The sequence below is a fragment of the Lepeophtheirus salmonis genome, chromosome 8 (assembly GCF_016086655.4).
Source record: "Lepeophtheirus salmonis chromosome 8, UVic_Lsal_1.4, whole genome shotgun sequence".
NCBI lineage: Eukaryota > Metazoa > Arthropoda > Copepoda > Siphonostomatoida > Caligidae > Lepeophtheirus > Lepeophtheirus salmonis.
The window spans coordinates 8,270,220-8,283,374 of record NC_052138.2 but is presented as its reverse complement, the minus strand read 5'-3'; the positions used below and the strand labels follow the sequence as shown (position 1 = coordinate 8,283,374).

Genomic DNA, 13,155 nt, shown 5'->3' with positions numbered 1-13,155 from the left:
CTAGGTGTCCAATTTTTAGGATGATCAATACTTCGATTTCTTGTTGTATCTTAATGAAAAAGTTATGTTTGTAAAATTTCAATCTTCAAAGAGCTTTTTTGACCTCTATAGCCATTTGAAAATGATATTTTTTTAAATAATATTCTCTATTTGTAGTGGGATTCATAAGTTTGAATTTTAAATTTAAGTAGCTGAATTTCAGAAGTTTGAATTTTAAAGTTATATTGTTGAATTTCAAAAGTTTGATTGAAGTTCCTTTTCTCAATTGATACATAAGAATATAATCCTTATTTTTAAATTTGAGGGAAAAAAATTGATTCCGAACGAAATACTTCAGATAATCAAACGATCAAAACAACTCTACTTTATCTTTTTTTTTTTTGGTCAGGAGTTATTATTATTATTTTTTTTTTTTCATAGTGCTTAAAAAATGCTCTTGCATCTGAAAAATTTACCACAATTTCATTTTCTCATTTTCATGAATTAACACCCTAAATATAGAAATATTGCATTTAGTCTACAAAACTGAAGAGTCAATGGCCCCACGGCCACCGCCGGCGAAATGTATTATCTAAAGAGGGACAAATGAGGAGAAGGGTAATGACTAGGTAAGGGCGTCCACTTGGGGTGTCATGTAGCACACCTCGAAATCAAGGATTAATTGTCTTAACCAAATTAAAGAAAGAACTTTTTTTTAGAAGAGACAATTGACTTTTTATTTTTGAACAGACTATTTGAACGAATAGCTTTCTTTTTTAAAACAATACATTTGAATTACATTTTTCCTAAAATTATGACATTTAAATAATTTTTTTGCCCAAGACGTCTTTTTTTATTGTGATAACTCTGAAAAATTCTTCAAAAGTGGGTTGGGGTTTACCTCTATGGTTCAGACGTTACTGTCCATGATCCTATGCCTCCTTTATCACTGCTATTATATCCCAAATATAATCTTATTTGTCGTTCATGAGAAAAAGTGACCTTCTATGATAATATTTATTTATTTATACGGTTCGAAGACTTTTGATTCCTGATAACACCATGTTTTTCTCTAGCCTTTCTACATCATATAGCATAGATAGGTATAAATAATATCTGATCCGGAATAAGTAATTTATCTTTACCCAAGAATGACAACCGTGTCTCCCTTAGTCCTCATAAATTATCAAACCTAACAAAAAAAAACCATTTTCTTTCTTGTCAGACGTGACATATAAACATTTTATTACGTTAGATGTTACAAAATGAAATATGAGAAGTAACCATTCTGTTACTTTCCTTCAAATCCTAACGCCAGTTCTTCCCCTTAAAATTGATATTTTACCCATATAAAACTTAAATAAATAATTCATGTACATTTACAGTATATGTTAAGATTTGAATTAAATATAAACAATGGTACATGTTGAAATGAATTTTGTTTGTTTTTGTTAGTGAGCCCTCTAAAAATTAAAGTTCTCATCAATCCTCTCAACATATTATTTTTTTTTTCCGCAAAATCTTATTATTATCCTTTCATTCTTGGGGAAGGAATATAGTTATTATATGAATTGATATAAATATTGAGTAGTTTCGTGTGAGTGTCCTCATGAAAAACAAAGAGTAACGAGTAACGCTGAGGATTTCTTGGGGAAATGCTATTTATATTAATAAAGCAAAGTGTGTCGGTTAGTTGACGCTTAAAAACTCCGGGTTATACCGGTTACTACCTCTAGTATATGATATATTAAGAATTTAAATATTTATAATACCCACAAGATGATATTACAATGAAGTAGATTGCAGACTTTGAGATAACTAACGGAGGATTAATAGAATGGTTCACTTGTATAATTATTATGATGAATTAAATGTATCTTAGAGTACACAAGAGAAGGGATTCTTGAATTGTGTTTAAAATCATTGTATGCATATGTGTTAGAATTTTTTGGCAGTGGATAATGAGAGTTTTATCGAAACTCCTTTTTTTTTAACATAAATTCTGTAAATACCCACTTATTCTGTATTAATGAATTATATATAACATACATTTTCCTCTCCCTTCGTTGAATTGGAAATGTTAAATACGGTTTGAATGTACGAGTATTTAACATTTAGATTCATTAATCATAAACATTTACTTAGTATACTATTCTCTTGTTTGAATAATAGCACCGATAAAAACAAAAAAAAAAAAAACTTAATTCAAGTTTTATGGATTAGGCATTTGGTGTAAATTTAAAATGTTAAATTTCTTTTGTTTGTTGATTTTTACTTATATTATTATATTTCATCATACCAAATTATATGTGTGTAATATAACTTGTTGTAAGTAAAAGTATGTAGTATAAATGGAGATGGGATTTATGGAGAGAGAGGAGAAAGGCGGAGCGAAACATATGGTGTTACTGAATTGATATCCATATTAACATCAGATGTCTCAAAATTAATAGAAATACAAGGTTAGACCATCATATAATCAGCCTTGCTAGAATTTTTAATTGGATGTACCGTACCGACTGATGGACAAGACAGACAGATTTTGAGGTCATAGAGAATAATAACGATATATCAATACCATATAATACTAGAAATTATATTACATATTAATAGTAATAGTATACTCTTTGACGTGACTATTCAAAAGCGTGGTGGAAGTCAAACATCAGTTGGAAAAGCGTTTTGGTATAATCTTGTATTTTTATTAACCTTTAGATGTCTGTTATGGAAGGGAAAAAATGAATTATTGCTATACTGAGGAGAACCTTCTACTTTTAAAATAGCATTAGTGCAATGAAAATATTTAGGTATATTTAAATTTGTATTTATACAGAGTGGGGACTCAAAACTTGCCAAAACCATTTTTGATATATTTAAATAATATACTTAGCTGTTTTTTTTAATTAAATATTTCCTCCAACAGAGCTGATAACTGCCTTGACACGCCGGCGAACAGATTGGTAGCTCTTGACGATGAAGGACGTTTTCATAGAGTACACTGCTGTCATGATGGCAGCTTGCAGCAAATCCAAATTTGGATGAGAATTGGGATAGTGATTATTCTACAAGACGCCCCAAACTAAAAAACCCAAGGGGTTGAGGTCAGGACTAGACGAGAGCCGCACAGATGCAGGAGAGAAGTCAGCAGAATTTTTGGTTCTTCTGGGCTGTATGGCGCTGTAATTGAATTTTTTGACGTTGTATACAGTCTGGAGGGATATGTTAACGGTCTCTACAGCCTTCTTAGTACTGACACCGGCGCAGAAGAGACCTCATACTTACATCCTTTTTTCTGTTGCTCCAAAAATTTTACATTTGGTGACATGGGATAAAAAATAAACTTGTATATTTTTGTTTCAGCCGTCGTTTGTTCGCTTAATGACACATCGTAATAAAAATGACGGAAATATAATTGAAATTAAACGATACTTCAAGTTTTGGGTTCCACACTGTATATACTTATTTTTTGTGATAATACCAGATCGTTGTATTGCCCTAGGATGCAACACAAATAATCCAGGTTATGAAAAAACTGAGGATATATTATGCTCATATAAGTTCCCATTGAATCTCAAGGAGAGAGATTAATAGATAAAGGTCATCAAAAAAGTTATGGCCGATTAGATTTATCCCTGAAATACCAAGAGACTTCGAATGCAGAATTAATTAAAATTTGTAATAAAGATGGCGTCCCTCCCTGATCAAAACTGTTGTATATATTAGTTATTTTATAAAAAATTATATGAATAAATTTGGAAAAACAATATCCTCTGAAAACTTGTTCAGAAAACAATCAATTTTTATTTATTGCTGGCACTACTCAGCAAATGAAGGTGGAAGACTTAATATATTGTATTAAAAAAAATGGATATTTTGTGATAGTTTCTGTAACAAAGCAAACATCAGTGCTAGCAAAATGCTCTCTGTAATCATGAGGAATTTGGCTACGGAAAAGAGAGATATATTTTAACAAAAGTAATAAGTGGAAAAACTTTGATAAGAAAAGTTAAACTACGGATCAAAGAAACGTATCAAAATTGATTAATTCGTTGTAAATACATTTTATATTGAAGATAAGCTTAATATTATTATTTAATAAAATATTTCCTATCAATGTTGTTTCCCTAGTTATTTTCAGTCATTTATGTTTGTTTATCTGTTACAAATCATTATTGATCTTATTTCTCAAAAAAGTTATCAAAATATTTAAATTTCAAAAGGATTTCAACGTTTTATTTAGTGCTCATTTCTATGTTTGTTATGAACACTAATGTATTTGTTTATTTTTGCTATTGCTATTTGTGTATCTTGGCCAAAAAAATAAATAATATAAAGAACTAAAAGAGCAATGCAGACAGAACAAATGTATCGGCAACCTTCTTTTAATTGCACTAAACAACTGAAATATCACTTCAACAACTGTATATAAATATTTAAAAAAATATCTACTTAAATTTCGTGTTTATTATAGACTACAAATAATCATTTCCATTTTAATTAATAAAAATATATATGTATAGTAACACTATTTCATAAATTATACCGAATCACAAAAAGTTCTAAAAGATAAATTTCAACACATTACAATTGCATTATTCTTATTTTATATTGAGCCTTTCATTTGGCAAACGCGTTGTTCTTCTACTACTTTGTATATTTTATTTAATTCTGGTCCATGGCTAAAACCAGAGATTTGTAAAATATATCCTAAAAAGTGGGAACGGGCTTTTTCTAGTAGGGTATCTCTCAGAATTTTTTATTTTCCAAAACCTGATATCCTTATTATTTAATTTTTTAGAAGAGAACTTTTAAGTATAAAGTAATAACTCGTACGTGTTCTTTTGAAAGACGGAGAGTAATAATGAGGGGTTTCTCGGGAGTAATAAGTGTAAAGGCGGATTCGATCTAGGCCTGATCCCAACAGCCTGCCGTACAAACCTCATTTTGCCCAAGCCAAAAAGCCTATTGCCCGAACCTTTATCCCGACATTTATTTCTAATGTAAAGTAATTCCTTTACAGGTAATCAATGATGCCTTTCTCGATTTGGTTCCTTATGAGAAATAGGCTGAGGATGACGTTATTGATGATTTGTAAGTGTTATACTTACAAATATAAAGGATAATTGATAATATATATTCATTATTGGCCTCCAGAAATAACAAAAAGTTATGAAGAGATAAAACGGTTATGAGGTAATTTCATTTTTTATTCCAATAAAATGGATCTTGAAGACTCTTATTCTCTCCTGGACGACACGAACTATCAAGAATTTTCATCTAATAGTAAAAATTCGGAGAATTCTAATTTGGCCCAAAAGCCCCGGACTGTCCCAAACCCCAATACCTCATAGTCCAACTTAGCCCGAACCCTCATATTTCTTAGCCCGATCCACCTCTAGTTAACACATATATTGTGCGTGTAAACGTATACGTGTATATCTATGTATGATATCAGGGGAAGAGTTGCAAGGAGACTTCCTTTAATCAACTAACAAAAGTTAATAATAAATACATATTTATCTATACGCATAGATGTGGGTAACCTGCCTTAAGCCCTTGTTGGACTCGGAGTAGAATTGAGGATCGTCATTGGAGTAATTTTAGTCAATATGTCTTTCCTATAAACGGAGTAGAATTTTTGTTTATTTCCTTCCTCTCACAGCTGCTTGCAGCTGTTCTTATACAACGTCACACCAGCTGCTCTCCTATTAAACATTCTTCAAATGATCAGGATTACCACGTTCATTTTCGGTCTCTTTTGTTTTTACAAACTAGTAAGACTTGATTTATTCATCACTGGATAAAATACAGAACACAATAAATCGTCAACCTCCCTCAAGAAACTTATTCCTCCTTCAACTAATATAAGGATATATAAAACAGAAATATGTACTCCCATAATATGAACTTAGGTACTCACAAAATGGACAACTACATAACATCTTCTCACTTTTTCATAATGATGCATTATAGTTTATATAACTGAATTTTAAGGAAGGGACCTTATCTAATCATCATCATCAATCAATCTATATATATTAAATGCGAATGTATGTGTGTCTATTTGTTTGCTTGTGAGTCCTGAAATCATGGGCAAACCAAAGAATGGGGTTTCTTGAAATTTTTCATGTAGGTTCTTAAGGCTCAAGAGATGGTTCCAGTAGCCATTTTTTGGCCTTCAAGGCTATGGCAGCCTTAAAATAACATTGATCTAAAAACGCATTTTTTTGTACAATAAACGATTATTTCATTTAAAACAAATATAAAGACAGTAAAATTTTAAGAATGATTCTCGCTGCATGTTGATATATATCTTTGCACACTTTTTTAAAGGAGATTATCAGATTTAGAGAAGAAAGAAAGAAGAAGAGAGAATAAGACAAAGGATTTTTGACAATAATATTAAAGATTAACGTTCCATATTCAAATTGAATATTTTTTCTTCTTTGAAACTTATAATCTCCTTCAAAAAAAGACGGAAGAGTTCCGAATTAATTTTGATATCTTAATGCCCCGGACAACCCTAGTTTAGTTCTTATAATGTATCAATGTAATTAAAATTTGTTACAGTTACATTTACTGTGAGACTCGCCTTAGTCTCCCTCCATATGTTGTGCGTCAACAAGCAAAATGATTTATCTCAAAATCAAGTCAGGATTACATTTGTATTCTTGGCGAATTATGGAACTTTATGTTTATATAATGTTGGAATGGCTCGAGAGTTGGAATTCCTTATTTCTCCAAAATGTTTAGAGCACAATCGAGAATTATATTTTGGTTTCCAAAGATTTCCTTTCATTTTCATAACCCATTACCTTCCGAGAAATTTGGCCCTTGGAATTGAAAAAAGTGTCATCCCTTCAGCTCAAGAACGATTCTTGCAATCCACGGTGTACGACAAGAGGGCATACTTGGGGTATTTTAACAAAATATATCACCTTTGTAGAGTTTTTCACATAAAATATAATGTTAATATCAAATTTTGAATGTTTTGGGCCGTGACTCAAACACATGAGAAAGTCAGCAATCGTCAAAGTGGATAGCCCGGTGACGTAACTCTACTTATAAGGCTCTACTTTAAACATCTTAAAACAAAATTAAAGATAATCGGTCAGAAAACAAGGATGGAGGTGGCCAAAAGGAAAATGATAGTGGATCTTGACCACCCTCAAGTGAGCAAAAATAGGATTGAAGTACATAGTGAAGCTTTAGATTGATCCCAATTATAATGTTATCTCCTATATGTGGCAAAAGGGATCATGCCCCTTGCCAAAAGAGCAAGGATACCCAAAAGTGGCTAGCGGAGAATCTCCAAGATTACTGGCCACTCTCAATGTGGCTTCTATCCTCACCAGATTGTCCACCATTTGACTATTGAATATGGGACTTAATGGAGGGCAAGGTATGTGCTACACCTAACAGAAATGTGGACGACCTCAAAGCTGCAGTGGAGAGGGAGTGGACCAACATACGAGAGGACTAAATTGTTAATGTTTGCAAGGTCTTCAGGTGTGGAGGCTATTGTTGCTGCTGGAGTATCCCATTTTAAATAGAAAATATAGTAAATAGTTTGGTTAATACATTTAAAAAATATAAGAGTTGTCAAAATTATTTTTCTGAAATTATATGCTCTACTGTAACAATTTAGCTCGTGTATATGAACTAAAAAAATACAATAGGGATTTTCTTGATTTTTGTTCAAAATTGATTTTATGCTGACTCACTACATATGTGCAATGTACTACTTAGGCAGGGAGTACTCTTATAGTACTCCCTGACTTACATATAATAAATAGGTATTATAATATTGTATAATATGTTCTATATATTGGAAGATATTACCCCTTTTGTGTTCGCGTCGAGAAAAAATGATTACATTTGTTTCAAGAAATACATAATATGATCCAAGGACAGGAGGAAGGAATACTTACTTCACCACTTTACTTTTTAAATATTATAATACATAATATAAACAACAAAAGATAATAATAATAATATGTGGATCCATATATATACATAGGTGAATGAATATTAGGTACATATGTGTATAGCTAGGAATACCCCATTCCATAAAAAAGGGGTTATAATTAAGCAATATATGAATGAACAATCAAATAATATGGTAACAAAGTATTCAGTACCCGGCCATAAATTGTTGTAATGTGGGTTCAATCCAGGTGTATATATATACCACCACCCTTTACACTTTTTCCGTTCATCGGTTCTTTTCATAAAAATTACATCTGATCAGATGCTCATTCCATTTTTATATGCAACAACGACCATATGATTAGTTTTGTGTCAGTCCTTATATATTCGGTCAAGTCCTGTCTTAGTCCTTGGAGCCGGTCCTTCGGACTGTCAGCAATAAAACTGATAAGAAAGGAAGAAACAAAGTTGAGTAATTAAGTCATTAAGGACCAATCTTATAAGTTTTAGAACTGATATGGAGGACTGAACTGGACCAGACCGAGACATAACTGGACTGCAGTCTTCAGTTCCTATATAAGGATCCACACAAAAGTACATGGGATTCATTTTTGTTCAAATTTAATTAGCTACAAAAAACTTTTTCCGCCTCGAGATCACACATTCAATGACTTCCCTTAATCCTTTTCTCTTGAGACGTATGCAAACCTTTCTCTTTGCCGAATTCACCTTGTGAATTTAATTCATGAAGTTTGCGTGTAAGGTACTGTTTGATGTACAAGAAAAGCTACTAGAGCGCCCTCCATCCAGTCAAAATCTGGATTTAAAAAATTCAAATGACTCTGTGGCATCATTTTCTTGGGATGTTCACTTTGCTTTGAGCTTCGATTTTACACATTTCGTAATATTTTCAGTAATAAGTATCGTATAAAATTATATTGATACTACCGCTGTGCATCTGCAGACACGTCCTTGACACACCTAAGGGACACAATTGGGTAAAAATTGATCCCGCGTCGTAATCGTTTGCCACTTGATTTTAAAAGATGTCTTTGGGCTGGGGAACAATAAAAAAGGAGCGAAAAATGATCGGCGTTCAAGGATATTTTACATTAAATCCTTCGATTTTCCCCATTTATACGCTCAATTGCAAAATCGGGTTTGTATATATACTTATCCCTCATCCTTGATTGTAGAAAATTGAACCGCAAAAATAAAATGCTATTTGTTTTGCATAGATCTATGGTGCATCCTTACTTAGGCATGCCCCCCCCCACTACACACTTTATATTGCATCACTATATATACTTATATTATATTTATATAATGTATTTTTACTACTCATGATTCATGTCTACGTTACATTACATTGTTAAAAAAGAAGGGCTTTATAGAATTTTTTAAAGTCGTGTCTGACGCACATATTATATATTTTTTGTGCAAGGATTCGAAGGGATTCTCTTAATACTTCAATGGACGCTATGCTATCTCTTTAGTTTATGTTATCATACATACAAAAAGGCCGTGGCTAACTCCTCCTTCTTTTTCAGTGAATTTATAAGTATAACTTAGGTCAATAACCCCCAAACACAATTGCATGGTCTATATACTTCTCCACAAGGATATTAAAGGTCGAACTCCATGATCTTTAGGTATTTATTATGTTACGTCATATTTATAAATATATACAATATTTGGCTACAGAACCTCATGATTACATATTATTCGTCTAAATTAATCATGAGTCCATATAACTATTAAAAAAAAGAAACAAGGTCCTAATAATAAGGCCACTATGACTTAGTCCGTTCATAATATGCTGTTTGAAATAGTACACAGAGTTACACTTAAATACTACTACTTTGCTCTAGGTAGTACTTCTTGTTCTATCCTTTTACGTACCCACAGCTAACTATGTTAAAAGTTACCAGGTTATTTACGTAGGTGGCAGCACTTGTCAAACTCCCGCGCAGTAAAAATTGCAAAAATAAACTCACCATATTAGCCCTTCTTTATTTTAGGCCATAAAATAGTAATAATTATCAACACAACGTGGCGACTCTATTTTTCCTTCTTCTTCTTAAATTGTATTTGAGCAGAGTCATGTGACTGCGCTGTAAGTTTGTACAAAAAGAGTGCGAGGAGTGAATGGAAATTTGTACAATTACGTATTTTCCTTTCCTCAAGGATACTGAATGAAGAAGAAAAAAGAAAGAAAAAGAAGAGAAGAATCAATGTAAAGAAAAAGGAATAAATAAAATATTAAAGTTCGTGAATTAGTGTGCTATTCCTTGGGGGGGTCATCTCATTATCCTTGTTTATCGTTGAGTTCTGTTTGAATCATTGGAAGATAAGTCTTAGGTGTCCACTTTTTAGCGGAAGGGATATTAGTTAGTGCGTGTGTGGTCCTAGCCAAGATTTCCTGGACAACTCCTTGGTGATTCCTTTTCCTTCTTGGCTCCTCTGAAGAATGAACTAAAGTTGTGCTCCGTCCTAGATTAACTGTTAGAATGGAAAACGGACACGAGAGCCAAAATTCTTTGAGCACCTTCGGCACTCCCATTGCCAATTCAACGCGAAGTTTGTTGAGCCCCAGACCTGGTTCCAGCTCCTCGAACCACTCGACGGGCTCCTCCTCCGTCTCATCCACGCATCGTCCCTTGATGCAAAGACTTAAAGGACAGGATCTCTATGGAGGTAATGTCTTGCCTACCTTCTCTTTGTCCCACCCCACATTTATTTCATGTCCACTTTCAGGTACTGTCAAGTTCGGTGGAGGCAATGCTTCCACATTCTTTCGTCAAAGGCGAGAACGTCTCATGGCTGCCAGTCCCTATGCATCCAAGAAAAGAATGAACGACTCCCTGTCTCGTAAAGCCTCTTCTCCAGCCAATGAGGAAATGCCAGACTCGCAAAAGAAGAGTAATTCCATAGCTCCTGCTGATGCTATGTCATCCACAGCCAAACTTATTCTCGACACGTTAGAACGCATGTCCACTCCTTTGAGAGATGCTCGAAAGATCCCTGTTATACCTTCTGACATTTCTAGAGCTGAAAAGAGACGTTTAATTGCTCAAGAACTTGATAGTTCTTTACTCGGTGGAGGATTAAGAAGAAAGAGACCGAATCTGAGTTCTAATGGCTCATCTCTTAACGGCCCTCCTGTTAGGACTATTTTCTCACCAGTACTCAATCGTACAAAAAAATCGGAAAGGGCTACTATTTCTGAAAATAGTAACGCTAAATTAGAGTTAAACAAAAACGAAGTTAAAAAAACGGAAGCACCAAAAGAATCCATTCAAAATGGCTTTAAACCTAACAATGACGCGGATTCTGTAGTATCAAGTATTGAAGCCTTTAAAAAAACTGTCGATCACTCTATAGGCTATGGAACCTCATCGGCTGGTGGAAAGCTTAGAATGAAAGACACAGCGGGTCCTCGATCTGGACGGATACTTCAACAACCTGCAATCCCTGTTAAAACTCCTGTTTATGAATCTAAATATTTACCTCCAAACGGCTGTACCAAGACTCCTCCCTTGGTAAAGAGTTCATTTGTTGTTCCATCAACTGTTGCACCTCCTACTAAACCTCTAAATATCCCTGCACCTTCTCCTCAGGTTGAGGAAAAGAAGAAATCTACTCCTACTTATGATTCTCCGTCATTGGATTTAGAATCAACAAGGTTATTTACTTTTTCGGAACCCAAGACAAGTTCATTCGTAGTCGATCATGTAAATGATGAAAAAATAATACAATATACATTTTCGAATCCAAGAATTCTTACTGAGGAATCTACATCTAATTCAGTCAAATCTCCGTTATTAATTAATGGTCATGAGCCAAATAGAAAATTACCGGATGTTACATCTTTTCCTTCCGCAACTTCTTTGAAGTCAGGATCTGTTCTCGACGTTTTAGTTGGTTCTAAAGGTATATCAGTTTAAAGTCCTGAACGACTTAAATTCATTCAATGCTCAGTGCTTTTATAAAATTTAATGAGATGTTTTATTTTTTCCTATTCCTTTAACTTTGAAACTCATTTTAATGTTTACTGAGCTTGGACAGAATAATTTTCTCTATCTTCAATATTTTTGAGTACATCATTTTCCTTTTTTTATTTTGCAGGAATGCTACCAGACATTACGACAACCCCTGGCCAATTGAAGAAGGGCGGTGTTTTGTCTGCACTTAGTAAAATGCACAGCACATCAAATTCTAAAAACGCAAGATTATAAAATCATTAATTATAAAGAAGAATAAAAACAGTTTCTGTTTAACTTATAAATAACATATTAGTAAATTTTTTGACCCGTCTATTATTATTATTATTTCAATACAATGAATTTAATGTCAAATATTATACTTTTTCGTCTTGTATTCATTTATATTATTATATATTTTTGCCATTTACGGTTTCCCGGTTTTTCTTTTCTTTAAATTTTATGTCAAAAATACGCTTATTTCTTATTGGTAGTTTACAAATATTTATATAAAAATCTGGGAATCGAAAATGACAAATAAAAAATAACCTTATCATAATTATTATCATTATTAAAAATAAAATTTTGTGAATGTATGGACGATGTCGAACGGGTGGAAAGAAAATACATTTTTCAAAATGGATTTACTTCAATAATTATCAATTTGATGTTGTTTAAGAGAAGAAAGTAAAACCAGAAATTAGGAGTTTCTATGACAAAATAAAGTCTAATTTTTTTATGCTATAAATACTGATCGAATCATCCATTAATTATTTTTAGGAATCCGTCATAGTAGGTTTTGTTGAATCATTATCAAATTTATTTACCTTTGGGACGTGAATGAAGAGATGTTACTTAATTTCTCAATATAGCGATAAGCAAGAAAAAGTTTATTTACCTATCCACGAAACTGCAAAGGCAGACCCTATTTCTAATTTATTTTATGATGGTGATAAATTATACAGCCAATAGATTTATATAACACCTACTTGTAATTATAAAGGGTAAAAAGTATATTTTTAAAATAAAATACTTCAATTATTGAGTAAAAAAATATAAATAAATAAAGTGTTAAACATTAGTAATGGAATGGTTGTAAATATAACCATGATTATTCTAGAGTTTCTTTTTTAATAACATAGTTTGAATTTTTGCAATTCAGTCTTTGCAACTCTCTTCAATTCAATCACTTCAATTTGTTTCTTCTTAACTTTATTAGGAAATTTGAGCAATTAAATCCTTCATTATAATCGATTTGAAACCT

The 13,155-nt window shown here is 32.5% G+C and overlaps 1 protein-coding gene across 1 annotated transcript; it reads left to right on the top strand.

Annotated features, from left to right (window-relative positions):
* Positions 1-9,906: 9,906 nt before the first annotated feature.
* Positions 9,907-12,639, top strand: LOC121122680 (uncharacterized). Its single transcript, XM_040717709.2, has 3 exons — positions 9,907-10,605; positions 10,666-11,841; positions 12,037-12,639. The coding sequence occupies exons 1-3, from the start codon at positions 10,419-10,421 to the stop codon at positions 12,144-12,146; spliced, it is 1,473 nt and encodes a 490-aa protein (XP_040573643.1). The 5' UTR covers positions 9,907-10,418; the 3' UTR covers positions 12,147-12,639.
* The last annotated feature ends 516 nt before the right edge of the window (positions 12,640-13,155 follow it).

Coding starts and splice junctions, on each gene's coding strand:
- LOC121122680 (XM_040717709.2), top strand. CDS start 10,419: ATGGAAAACGGACACGAGAGCCAAAATTCTTTGAGCACCTTCGGCACT. Junction 10,606..10,665: donor AGGACAGGATCTCTATGGAG/GTAATGTCTTGC, acceptor GTCCACTTTCAG/GTACTGTCAAGTTCGGTGGA. Junction 11,842..12,036: donor CGTTTTAGTTGGTTCTAAAG/GTATATCAGTTT, acceptor TTTATTTTGCAG/GAATGCTACCAGACATTACG.